Raw genomic sequence first — 13,570 nt, 5'->3', positions numbered from 1 at the left:
TGCAGTTTTACCGATACTAAAGAAATCTACCGCAGACCCCTCTATACTCAGCAATTACAGACCTATCTCTCTCCTACCTTATTTAGGAAAGATCCTGGAGACCTTTGTCACCCGCCGTTTGAGCTCCTTTATAGAGCAATCCTCCTTCTTAGACCCCCAACAAGCAGGATTTAGACCCCTCCACTCCACCGAGGCGGTCATTGTTGCTGTTATGGACACCCTTAGGAAAGGTGCGGATAGTAACACCCCTCAAGCCCTTGTCCTATTAGACCTTTCGGCAGCTTTTGACACGGTCGATCACACGCTTTTGATCGACCGTGTCCACAATGCCGGCATTCAGGGTGTGGCCCTTGACTGGCTTAGATCTTTTCTCCATCAACGATCTCAGTCTGTCCACTTATCCTCTTTCTCCGCTTCTTACACTTCCCTTCCTTGCGGAGTCCCTCAGGGCTCAGCACTTTCTCCTCTCCTTTTTAATTTGTACCTCCAACCCTTATTAGCTTCCCTCCGTCACTCCCCGGTCACAATATTTAATTACGCTGATGACCTTCAGTTAATTTTTCCCATAGACTCCCTCCCTTCCTCCCGCACTGACTTTCAGACCACCATGATGACCATCGCGGAGTGGATGCACTGCAGCCACTTAAAGCTGAACCCCACAAAAACTGAGCTCGTCCTGGTAGGAGGCCCCAACCATCCCTGGAACTCCACGTTCTGGCCAACTTCTTTGGGGCTAGCACCCTCTCCTGTGAGCTCCGTCAAAAGCCTGGGGGTGATTATTTCTGAGGACCTGTCAATGCGACCCCAGATCAACGCGGTCACTTCTGCCTGTTTTTTCCACCTCAGGCGGATCCGTAAGATCAGCAGGTACTTCAGTAAGGAAGCCCTGACCCAAGTGGTCATTGCGCTTATCACCTCCAGGCTCGATTATGCCAATATTCTTTATGCTGGGATTCCAGCTTGCCACCTTCAACGGCTGCAGCTGGTGCAGAATCAGGCCGCCCGCCTGATCTTCCACCAGCCTAAGCACCAACATGTCACTCCCCTCCTTCGCAGCTTACACTGGCTCCCGGTATCCAAACGCTGCACCTTTAAACTGGCATGTACCACCTTTAAAGCCCTATCTGATGCAGCGCCTGTTTTCATCTCCTCGGCTCTGACCCGTCACATCCCTACAAGAGCCCTTCGCTCAGCCTCATCAAACCTCCTCGTGGTGCCCAGATTTAATAGGAAAAAACACGGTGGTCTGAGTTTTTCCGTCCTGGCCCCCTCCACCTGGAACTCCCTTCCCCTTCCCCTTCGTCTCTGTTCAAAGCTTGACTGCTTTCGCAGACTTCTAAAAACTTTGCTCTTTCAAGCTGCCTTCGACTAACCTCCTGCTTTCGGTCCCCTCTTTTGTCTATTCAGCGCCAAGAAACCAATGGTGATAGAGCGCGTTACAAATATTTTTAATAATAATAATAATAATGAAGAAGATTGGTAATATGTCTTTGACTTATTTTCTAAACTATTCTGATAATAAATGTAAACTGTTTGAATTTAAATTTCTCTTTCTTTAGGTGAATTAATCAAATGTTTAATTGAATTTGAACTAAAGGATTAATAAAATAAGGTCATGCTAGGAGATTTAAAATTCTAAATAACAATTAAATAAATGGAGAATTAAGCTGGTCTTGTTGCCCATTAGTTAACTTTTACTAGCTGATCCATTGACCAAACATTGGGGTGTCTTAATGTTTTCTCGAGAATTAAAACCATGATAAGAGCCAATAAACTGCAGATGTATATAATATATAGAATTTAGATTAAATAGATGAAGTAGGACACTCCGCTATTCCAGCAGCTCATCCTCTGGTTATTTCACTGATCTTGGGAGCAGGGTGATTTGTGTGAATGAGTGACTCGCAGTGTTTTGGGCCCCACCGACGAGTAAACTGTGATAGCTCCTAGGATATATAGTGAGGGTTTGGAGGTTTTGTTTTAGAGCAGCGCTGGATCATGTCCATGATAATTCTTTTTTCCTTAGCAATATATGTTGATAAGGATGCACAATAAATTGAGGTGCGTCCTTTAGTGGACATCAAGAGTTTCAGGGATCTATTCCTTTTGCCAATGATGATTTCTAATGAGGCAAACATTTCCTCACATTAACTTGCAGCACACTGGCCTGGTATCCCCGTGTTACAAGAGCTACGGGCCTTAAAATGGATGTGCCAGATGATGGTAATCAGAGAGGAGTTGGGCATGCGCTCAGCTATTGACATTACAGTTTTTTTCTTAATGTTCTCATTTTCTGATGGCCTTATTAGCTAGCAAATTTAGGGGTTCATGCGTCAAGCCTTTTTCCATTTGCTGGGAATCGACCCGTTTTTTAATGGAAAAAAGCCTTTTCAGATGCATGTACCTTTTGCCATTTGCAATTTAGGTCATTGCAATTTTTAGCGATTACCTAAATTGCAACTGTTATTATGGAATTGCAATTTGCGAATCCCTATTTGCCAATGTATGTAGCCTTTCCTAAATGCGAACTGTGAATATAGGAAACGCTAATTACCATGAACTTCAAGTTGATGGTAATTTGTGCATGCTCTGAAAAATGCAGATAGATGCATTTTTTAAAGTGCCATGTAGCACACACATGCCCTTAGGGCATGTGTGTGCTTCACATGTGCACACTTACCTTTTTACGGGGGTGCTTCAGGGGGGCCGTAGGCCCACGGGCACCCATGGATTTGCATTCGCAATTTGCGATTACCAATTTGGTATTTGCAATTTGCAAATGCAATACCATTCATTCATATGGGCCTGTAGGCCCATAGGAATAAATGGAGTCAAATTAGCTAATAGCGATTCGCAATTTTCTAATCACTATTTGCTAATGTTAAGGAATTGCAAATTTTATTGCAATTCCTACATGCATAGGCAATTGCGAGTCACAGTGTGTCACCCAGTGAAGCGGATATCACACAGTAAACACATGGTGGCATGGAGAACCCAGCACAGAGTAGGTTTCTAGCCCACGTGTGGAGACTCCTTGCAGCAGTAGGCCATTTGAAGGGAACTTCAAGGTATGCATCCCCTCACCCCAGAATGATAAATATCAGAGCGCTTTACATGAGCACTAGTTTTGTTACAGATGGACACATTCATTATTGTTAGGCATAGGGAGATTAAATGATTTGCCCAGAATCAGAGGATGTTGAGCCTTGTTGCAGAGACTGGAACCCGGTTCCCCAGCTTCAAAGTTGAACGCTCTAGCCATAAGGCTACATCTCCTCCCCTATACTCCGCATTTTGGTAGAAGTGTAGGGGTGGCTGTCAGGTAGTGCTGGGCTCAAACCCACGTTCTCTTCCCCAGGGACATTTCAAATCATTCTTTCTCTATAGATTAGTACAGTACACATTGTTTCAAGGTAGACAGATCTGTAACACATTCTAGATTATGATCACCTTTTTTCTGCCCTTCCCTGTTCTAACCAATTTACTTGTTGCATTAACTGACTCCTCCACCTCCTGCTTCTCAGGCATCTATAGAGAAACCCATGGCTCTGTAAGTGGGGCTCTTTTTTGTTTTCTAATGTCTTTTCCATCTATTTCCTTTTCTCCATCATCTAACGCACAGCAGTACTCCATAATCTCCCTTTAAATTCCTATGTATGCTAAAAGACATACAAAACACTATTGCCACCCTACGAAATATGAAGCGAAATTCTTATCTTCGACTTTGTTTCTTTTGACATACTGATACTGATATACACAAAAGGTAGACTGCACTATGGATACAGCTACCTGGTACATTTATCTAATTGTTGCATTGTGTAAATATGTTCTCTCGGCATACATTGTAGAAATAAACCAGCTCAACTGTTTTTTGCAAATAGGAGTTTGCCTTTTCCTTGAACAAAGACAGTCCTTCAATAAAAACGTGACTTGTTATTGAGTAAAAATGATTATCTGAAAAAGACCCACATCTAATTTGTGTGCATTAATCCTTTCATAACCTGACTCTGCGTCATTGCTTAAATACATCTGTAATTGAAGTGATAATGAGAGTCAAAGATGATTAACTGAGTTGACCATAAACTGGTTACGTTTGTGAAGTATTTCATACCATGCATTCTGAGGCTCCACTTGATACCAGCGTGTCTATCATAGTTCCATATGAGGTATGTTCAGGAACAGCTGTAATGTTATCCATCATTTCTATATCTGTGAATGAGGTTTGGATTCCGAATTGCACAATGGAAGAAGACATCATTGCATGACTAGATTGAGATGCATCCGTCATAGTGATTTCTGTTGATTTTGTGTCTGGTTCTTTCCCTGGTTCTGTTAAATTGTACAATGGGATCAATGTTGTATTTGTTGCAACAGTTACATTGGAGATTTCCAGTGAATATGTAAATCCAATTGTACCTTTACTGATTTCCTCTGTTAAGGGAGCTGTGGCATTGGAAGTTGGTAATAATGACAGCTCTGATGTTTCCGCAGCAACCACAGGCTTTGTCCCTTTTGTTACATATGAGGTAGGGAAATAGCTAGGAGTGGATAACGAAAATTTGGAAGTATATAACAATTCACTAGAGGTTTCTTGAGTTGGTGCTACAGATGAAGTGTGAAGTTGAAAATGACTAACATTAGACAACAGGGTTCTTTCTGTCACAGAAAGATTAAATATGGTGGGGAAAGATGATGCTGCTGGTAGCATGGACACACTGACTGGAGTAGAAGCTGGAGCTGGGAAAGTAGCATTAAGAGGAATCCCAGTGCTTAATGTTCCAGATGGTATTGTGTCTATTTTATGTTCTGTTAGAGGGCTTCTTGTTGATCCAGTTGTAGTCAAAATCAAACTGGATTGTGAAGAAGTTGCAAAGGGTGCAGATGTAGTAGTAGATTGACTTTCAATACCACCTACAGAAAAACCTGGGGAAGTACCTTTTGATATATTAGTGCTGGAAGCAGATACAGATATTTTAGGAGTTAGTGAAGCATCAGCAGTGTGTACTGTGCCTGGACTACTTGGAAAAACCTTTGTGTATGGTATTGCAATAGGTGTCTGAACAACAGTTTGATCAGTTATCAATTCTGGAGTTATTTTTATTGTAGACGTGGAAGTCCTTAGGAAAGATGATGTCTGGTATGATCTTGGAGTTTTTGAAGAGATATGCGCTGGTATTGAGGATAACATTGCCAGTGATGTTGCTTGAGTAATAACTGAGGAGTCTGCACCAGTTAGTGACATACTTCTAGATGTTACTGGTGTAGCTGAAACACTCGCTGACACAGGCAATGTAAATTGAGTTGTAGCAGATGTGGTAGCCCTCAATGACTCTCCTGTGCTTTCAGGAATTGAAGGTAAGGTGCTCTGTGCTGCATGTAGACTTTCAGTCAGGCTTGTTTGTGTAATAGGTCCCTCAGATGTTTGGGAAATGGCTGGAGAAGATACTGCGATAGATGTTTGTTCTATGTGGTGGCTCTTTGTGGAACCTGTAGCTTCGCCAGGTGCTTTGGGTTTTTGAGATGTCAGTGAAGGAGGCATTAATGTAGATATGTGTACTGTTCTTGAAGCTATGGATGATGATCTGGCTTCCAAGGTTGTGAAAGGAGTTGTAGTAGAGACTGATGATAACTCTACAGAAGTTGCTAATGTAATTGAAGGACTCTCAGAAACTCCTATGGTAACAACTTCTTTTGTTTGATCTTTAGAAGTGTGCAGCTCATCCAAAGGTGTATTTAATATTGAAGTGCGAATCACAGAGGTACTAGTCCTTAACTTTTGGAGAGAGGATTCAGTTGTCTGCAATGGTAAGATTGAGACAAATGGAGATGTACTACTTAGTTTAGAGATCAAAGTCCTTGAAGTAGCCTCTTGTGTATAGGAGGCAGCAGATGTTAATTTTTCACTCAAGCTTGAAAGTGTTATTAATGGTGTTGCAGCTGACTTAGTTGAATCTATTGTGGTGGTAGACATTGGTTCAATAGTCAAATTTGATTGTAATGGCTGCATTGTAAATTCTGTCAAAGATGAAAATGTTGTTTTGTTAAAGACTGATTTTGGTGAAGAGGGTGCTGTTGGTGATGTAGTTGTTGATGTTACAGGTGAGTGAGAAAGGGCAATCGAAGAAGGCCTTATAGTTACCAATATTTCTACAGGTGTTCTTGATGTGACATTATCTAATCCAAATGAACCAGTAGGCAAGGATGTCAATAAAGTTGTTGCGGGACGTGAGTATAGAGATGTCTGCAAAGATGAGGATCCTGAAGCAGCAGAAAGTCTTGAGACAGCAGTTGTGTTTTGCCCAGTATAACTATATGTTTGAAGCTTTTTTTCAGTTGTCATTGATGAAGAAACCATAGATTGTAATGGACTTGTATGGAATGTTGTGGTTCTTAAGGATGCTGTTGAGGTTTCAAAAGGTGTTGAAATCCCTATGGCAGGCACAACTGTTTTTAATTCAACTGGCAATTCAGTTATATGAGTCATTGTTGGAAACCCTGAAGAACCAGGACTTGAGGATAGATGATAAGTTTGCAATGTGGTTGTCTCTGGTGGCTCCAGAGAATGAATTACAGTTGAGATTGATGGCAATGTAGTGTTTACTCCTCTTAGTGTGGTAGACGTTGCTGTTGTAATGTGTTCCATAACACTTGTAGGGGCTGGTATGATTTCTTTATGACCATCAGTGGCAATTGATGTTAATACTGTTTTTACACTTGAAATTGTTGTACGAGACATCTCCACAGTAGCTTCTAAAGATGTTGTTGAAATTGTTGGCTTTGTTTTAGGAGTCTTTGTCACAGCTGTTTCAGTTGGCCTAATGGGAATGCCTGCAACAAGACAGTACATTCATTATTATGTATGAAAGACAATGAATAAAGATAATGTGACAATGATGTTGCAGTTAAACAGAATATCAACTTTGAAGGGAGTCAAACTCTGCCCTTCTTAACACAGTAAATTGGATGCTCTCACATCGTAACTGCCATTACATTTTAAATGTGTCAATGCAGTACATAATAAGAATCAAGACTTCTAGATTATTCTCATGCCCATCAGCTCCAGTTATCTGTGTAAATTGGTTCTAACGTAGGTGACTGAGAATAGAAAAATCACTTCTTATCATTGGAAAGTTTTACAACCTAGATCCACAAAAAAAACAGTGGTCATTAAAGGTGTGTTGCTTCATTTTTTGTAACTGGGCTGAAGTATGTAGTCAAGGACCATAGAACAGGCTTGAGATGTTAGATGTACTAGAACAACAAAACAACAGATACACCTAAAGAACATAGACATGGAGTTTAAATGTCCACAGAATGTTTAAATAAAAGAGAATAGTTTATAAGGAAATTAAAAAAGAAACAGGGCGGATTAGCAAAGGGGTTCAAACTTTTCTTCGAAGAAGCCAAAACATATCAAAAAGAATAATAGAGCATATAAATCCAAGGTTAGTGAATGGGATAGGCTACTGCAATTGTTGTTGCTAACTATACATCACTTACCATCTTACAGGAGATGCCACAAGACAGAAGGAGCCTAACCAATAGTCAACTTTGTGTTACAAATAATATATGCTAATGGCATATATTTCTGCCACCTTATAGGGAGTCACTAATCATTCAAAGTTGAATTTGGAGTATTAATGGCAGAAGTCAAAATTCGTAAGTTTAGCATGAAAAACAGAGGGAACAGAATAATACATAAAGTTAGACCTGCATCCTTAGTGTGGTTCCCCCTGACTTTTGCCTTCAGACTTCCTGTTTATGCGGACTTCATTTTTTGCTGGATCTAGGACTCTGCACCCTTTACCACTGCTATCTTTGAGTACACTTATGTATTTTATGATGCAGACAGTGGAAGATCCAAATTGTCCTACGGATGATCAGGGTTTAGCAGGTCTACTTTTGGGTAATCTGAGTTAGGTGCACCAATTGCATGTGCTCTTTGTATAGGGGAAGCAGTTTCCATCCACCCAGCAACTGCTTTTCACCCACTAACTTTGTGGTGCTCCTGCAAGGCACAAAATTGTCTGTAAGGCCTATTTATATGCCTGAGCATTGGTACCTTTCTTCTGTAATCTCTAGCTACCCTTGATTTTCCTCCTACTGAAACAAAAACACCTTCTAAACAGGCATTCCATATTTTTAAAATTAAGGATACAGAGGCATCTATTTCCAAAACAATCTTTCATTGGATTACTTTTTTTTTAAAGAATACCACTAATCAATAGAATATGCATCCCCATAATAAATTTGTCAGCTGAGCAAGACTACAAACAGAGTTATAAAAAGGGAAATTAGTGCACTATAGACGATGATTTGATATATTTCAGATCTCCAGTAAAACATACTTACAGTCTTCTGGATAAACACATTTAAGTGTGGTCTCATCAAGAATCATGTGTTTGGGACAGTATGGTAAACATCCTTCAACCCTTTACAAGAAAACACACAAAGTTATTTTTTAAATCAGAAGTGCTGATATAATAATAACAATGACAACAACACTAACAATAATAATAAACTTGCATTTAATTTATTTCAAATGTGCATTAAGCACAACTTAACCACTGAGGTGCCACTGTGCCGAAATTCAGTAAGGGACAGAATTTGTAGAGTTATAGGCCAAGACTCTGAGCCACAAGGGTTTTGTTAATAGAGGAGAATAAGTGGAGGGAATGGTGCACGCAGTTTATGAACAGAATAAAAGACAATAAAGTTATAGCTTGGAGGATGCAGAGACCGAGGGCAGAAAGTCATGCCAAGGAAAAAGTAAGGTGAGAAACACTGCAAACAAGATAATGTGAGATAGAAATTAACTATAGTACAAAGACCAAAGTCCTAGACAATGGTAAGGCATCTTGAGAAACAGGGAGAGTAGAGGGAAAGAGATGCGACTAAATACACAAAAAGGTCCAAGGTGAGATTAAGTCAAGAGGAGAGACAGGAAAAGAGAGCTGACCTACAAAAGTGAAAAAACGATTACTGGAGGAAAATAGACAAAAATGGGGAGAACAGAAAGAGCATGAGTAGAGGATTCTAAAGAGGCACAAATACCTTGAGAAGAGGAGGAACATAAAAAGGGAGCTGATTTTCGATAAGATAATTAATATTGCATAATAATATTATTTTGTTTCAAACCTGAATTTTTCACCTTTACAAAAGACAACGCAGAGTAGTAAAAACGTGAATTACAGTGCACAGTGAATAATAATCGAGAGTAATTAACTTGCAGTTTCATTAGTGTGCATGGAACTAGATTGTCATTCTGTAACTGATAATCGCTCCAGTTGCTAGGGGTTGAAGGAGGGTTCGTTCCCTACACAGGCTCATTGCCAAGCCAATGGCGCACACCCAAATCCAACTAACAAGTATCACAGCGTCCAAAAATTATTTACAGTGCACCAGTGGACGAACTAATTTACAACACGTTTGTTTGACATAACACAACAAATAGGTTGACGCATTTTGAACCCAACAGGTAACAGGGTTCTCATCAGGACCACAGAATCTTAGTCATGAACAGACGAAATCTGCTAAGCCAGGAATGAAGAAAGCAAGAGGGAGTGTAGAGAGATGTCTCCAAGAGCTCTTCCCAATAATACTTGGATATTTGAATGCAGGATCGCCGATATGGAGCCACATATGGCATATCGCCCGAGACCCCCCATATACAGCTCAGGCAACCGACTTGCCTCAACCATACCTGCCAGTAAGCGCTTCTCCCATCTGTCACCTGCCTCCAGCAATTGCGCTGCATGTGGTAAATGTGCTGCATAGTAGTACAAGTCCAGTGTTGGCACCTCCAGTCCATTTGCAGCAAATATAAGCAGCGCAGCAGAAGTACCATATTAGGGATGGCTAACCTGCCCATCCTTAACAGGGGAAGTGCAGTCAGGACGCTACCTCTGTCTGCAATGAGTCTAGGACCCTGCCTCTATTGAGGCACAGATGTTGGGCCCTAGTTTGCGCCACCACTATACTAACCAAGTATCTGAAGTGCATCAATGCATATTATTATTATGTTATGATTATTAATATTGTTACTACCACTACTAATAAGAATATTATTATACCTTAAACACATTATCACTAGGCTGCAAAAGGAAAATTGAGTAAACGGATGAAAACCTTTGTAACATTTACACACCATACTGATCTTAAAATACGCTTCATCACATTCTGTGCCTATTGTTAAATACTGCATATTAAATTCAATGCTATATTCGCAAGATAACCATTCAACAATCAGATTCTTCTACGCCAATACTATAAGCCAATTGTTCCATAAAAGATAAGAATTAATGTTTATTTTTTAATTGTATGCTGATGATAATTGTTCAAAATGTATCTACAGCTCGCTCAGATAACACAATTGCACAGGTCATGCCACCAAATTTGAAATTTTGTGCAAGCACTATAGGGGTACATGTTGTACTGCAGAAAGAAATCTAATATAAATATGTACTCACACTGTTTTACATTGTTAACAAATGTATTTGAAATATTTTGAGCTCTTTTCATTAGCATCATGATCATCATCAAGGGGAGTATTGGTAACTTCCACTACCCGTGCTTCTCCATCGGTGACCTAATATGAAGCTGTTATTGCAATCCTTATTGTCATCATAATCTTTTAGGTTAAGTCTAAGTTTATTGAAATAGTCTACTCAACCCCTAGAAGCTATGACCAAGTAAAAGGTAATTCAGAAATTGGGTCACTAACTTGATGTACGCCTACAAGTAATACACATAATTTGGGAAGTCTCAATATAGTTCAGTGAAAACTGGTAACTATGGCAAAAAAGAGAATGATTTACCGGAGAAATCTGCATTAAGTCCAAATACCAAACAACATTAAAGTTAAGAACACACCCAAAAAAAAATTCCCAAGCCAAATTAGGAAAAATAAATACAAATGTAAAACGCAAAATGACATAAAAATGATTGAAAATGTTGCAACCAGAGATATGGATGTTCAAAGTGTTAAGTCAAAAAAGTGCTGAGAAGGAGCAAAGTTACAATCAGAATCAAAGTTTGTGATTTTCAGGGATGTAGGGGCAAATTCGGCCTGATGAAGAGGGCTGAGTAAGCCTATAACATAACCTCAGTCAGAGTTAGTATCCTGAGACTTAGTTACTTTTCTGGTTCTCAAAATTATTTAGTAGGACAGGGCAAAATGGTGAAAAAGATGAGGGACCATCAAAATCGCATACATCATCAACCTTCCATTGAAGCCTTCAGTTTTAGTGCTGAAAGTTCAAAACGTGGCATGGTTAAATTTTGAACCTGCAAAGGGTGCTTAGCTGCTGGTTTTGATTCTCTCCTTCATCTGGGTTCCATGTCCCACACTTTATTTAGTCAAGCTTAGGTTAGGCTTCTAGTCAAAAGATCCTTCTTCAGCTACAGCACTCACAAGGTCATGTGCACTCACAACTGGCCACGTGGATCTTCTTCAGCAAATTTAGCCCTTCTTTGTCTTTCTGTCCCTGAAGCAGTGAATAAGAGGTCAGCCAGTTCGACTGTGGAGAGCACTTCCAGTTCCTGGATGCCAATGGACTCCAGGAGTCCTTTGGGTTTTCCATCCCTAGTAGTGAAGCATATTTCTTCTTTTTTTTGCAGGTGTTCTTCTAGGCACAGGAATGTTCCAAAGAGGTGGTGTTGAAGTACCAAGTGTATCCTGTGCATTAACCATTGGTTGGCAATTTTCGTAGACTCGTAGACTCAATCCTGGCAAAATTGCCATTTAAAATCACCCTCCATTTGCCTCTCTCACCTTAATGTAAATCTTCACAGCTTCCCTCATTACAGATGGTTTGGCCAGGCTCCACTTTCAAGACTTTAGTGTCCCCTTCCTGGCCCACTACAATGGAAATGAGGGAACAACCCTTCTCCCTTCTCCCTGTCCTGTCCTTCCCATTTTTCTGTTGGCAGAGACAAATGTCCCTAAGGTCCCTCTTTGGGATTGTCATGTGAAGAACGAAAGGTTATTGTGACAGTTCTTTGTGTTACCATTTGTCCTCCTAGGTGACTTGGCCAAGCGAAGTGCTCATTGTGTTTCCTAGCAGCCTTTCTGACATTAGGAGTAGTATCTTTGTCCTGAAGGTGGCCAACAGTTCACACCTATTTGGGATGCTTAATTATAGTCAATTAGGCCTGCTAATGGAAATTGTAACTTAACGTACAGTCTCAAAGTGATTTTTGGCAACATTATGTTGAGAAAGGACATATTTTTCCCCTTCAGTGTTTAATTTATCCCACATTTCTACAGTATGCAACCATCCCTTCTGGGTTACAAACACACTTATGGGTGACATATTGAGGTACATGCTACGGCTACGAGAAAAGTATATTTGTTATCAAGACTTGGGACAAGGGGGTGGGTTCCTTTGTCCTCTGTAATCATCTCCTGGACGTCTACTCCATCCCACAATGGAGGTAGACCGCCGTTTCTATTTTGCTTCTCGCCATTCGAGAGCTCAACTCTTCCACTGCAGTTACACAGCATTCTTCCTTATAACTCTCACACAGCATCCGCAGCTTCTCGTGGATCTTCAAATTCAACAAATGCAAAACCAGGGGGTTTTGTGACACCCACATGCTCCACAGTGATCCATGGTATCTGAAAGCGTCCTTCACCTGTGTCTTGTTTCCATTGTTCCCAAGATTCTCAACCTAGACCTTATGGTCCAGAGGGCAAGATTTGCTATGCTTGGCCTTTGTGGAAAGTGTTACGCACCCTAGCATTCTACGATTTCAGTTAAAACAGCCTCTCCTGCCTCGTTCCTCCTACAAAATTTGCATAGTTGATTTTCAGTAGTCTACTGGTAAAGGGGAAAATGCACATTGGGCAACCAACGTAATCAACTGGGTCATAAGGCAGAGGATTATTCCTAAGAATTGATAGCCTATGATAACTTCGAGCTCAGGGAGGCATACACAGAACCTTGAGAAAGGTGTTAGATCAATTAAGTAACAATTAGATACATTTACATGCCTTCCATCTCCTTTTGACAAATGCAGGTAAGCTGGACAGGGGAGAGGATGTGTCGTACTGCCAGAGCTGCTGACTGCAGACCTGGGGAGCCAGGTTCAAGTCTCGGCCTCGGCTCATAGCCCTCTTATGCTGGGCAAATAAATCAATCTCCCCCTGCTCACCTAAAGTACTCATACCTTCAGGTCGAGTTTGCATTATATAAAACCATTTGGAGGGACACAGCCAAGAACAACTGAAAAGGCCAAAGCAGCGACCAAGAGTAGGTCAGAATAGTGGATGGTTTTTATCACATCCGGTAAAGTACCCTTACCCTTGGGTGAGTTATTTGCTGGGTATGGTAAACATCTCCTATTCCAAAATGTGTGGACAGCAATGAGACAGAACATGCAGAATCAGGACCTACTGCTCTGAAATTTGCACACATCATTTTTTTCCTGTTGTTTTGCCCTGTTATATTTCAGATTTATGCTGGTGTAAACTTTAGGGTGAAATTGTGCAGGGAGTAATTTCCGCATGCAGTATGTACCCTACAGAGGGCAAATACCCTATGGATTAAGTGCTGCGCATTTCAGAATT

General features: G+C 40.6%; 1 protein-coding gene across 1 annotated transcript in view; it reads right to left on the bottom strand.

The window, feature by feature from the left end:
- The window catches only part of OTOGL (otogelin like), a 1,067,300-nt gene that overhangs the window by 361,444 nt on the left and 692,286 nt on the right, over positions 1–13,570 (bottom strand). The window contains exons 35-36 of the mRNA XM_078649280.1: positions 8,353–8,432; positions 4,112–6,828 (exon numbers count right to left, since the gene is read on the bottom strand). Coding sequence (XP_078505406.1) covers positions 4,112–6,828; positions 8,353–8,432 — 2,797 coding nt within the window. The remainder of the gene's footprint in view (positions 1–4,111; positions 6,829–8,352; positions 8,433–13,570) is intronic.

Source organism: Lissotriton helveticus, chromosome 1_1 (assembly GCF_964261635.1).
Source record: "Lissotriton helveticus chromosome 1_1, aLisHel1.1, whole genome shotgun sequence".
In the NCBI taxonomy this organism is placed as follows: domain Eukaryota; kingdom Metazoa; phylum Chordata; class Amphibia; order Caudata; family Salamandridae; genus Lissotriton; species Lissotriton helveticus.
The sequence above is the reverse complement of the archived record's forward strand: the minus strand, read 5'-3'. Positions and strand labels throughout refer to the sequence as shown.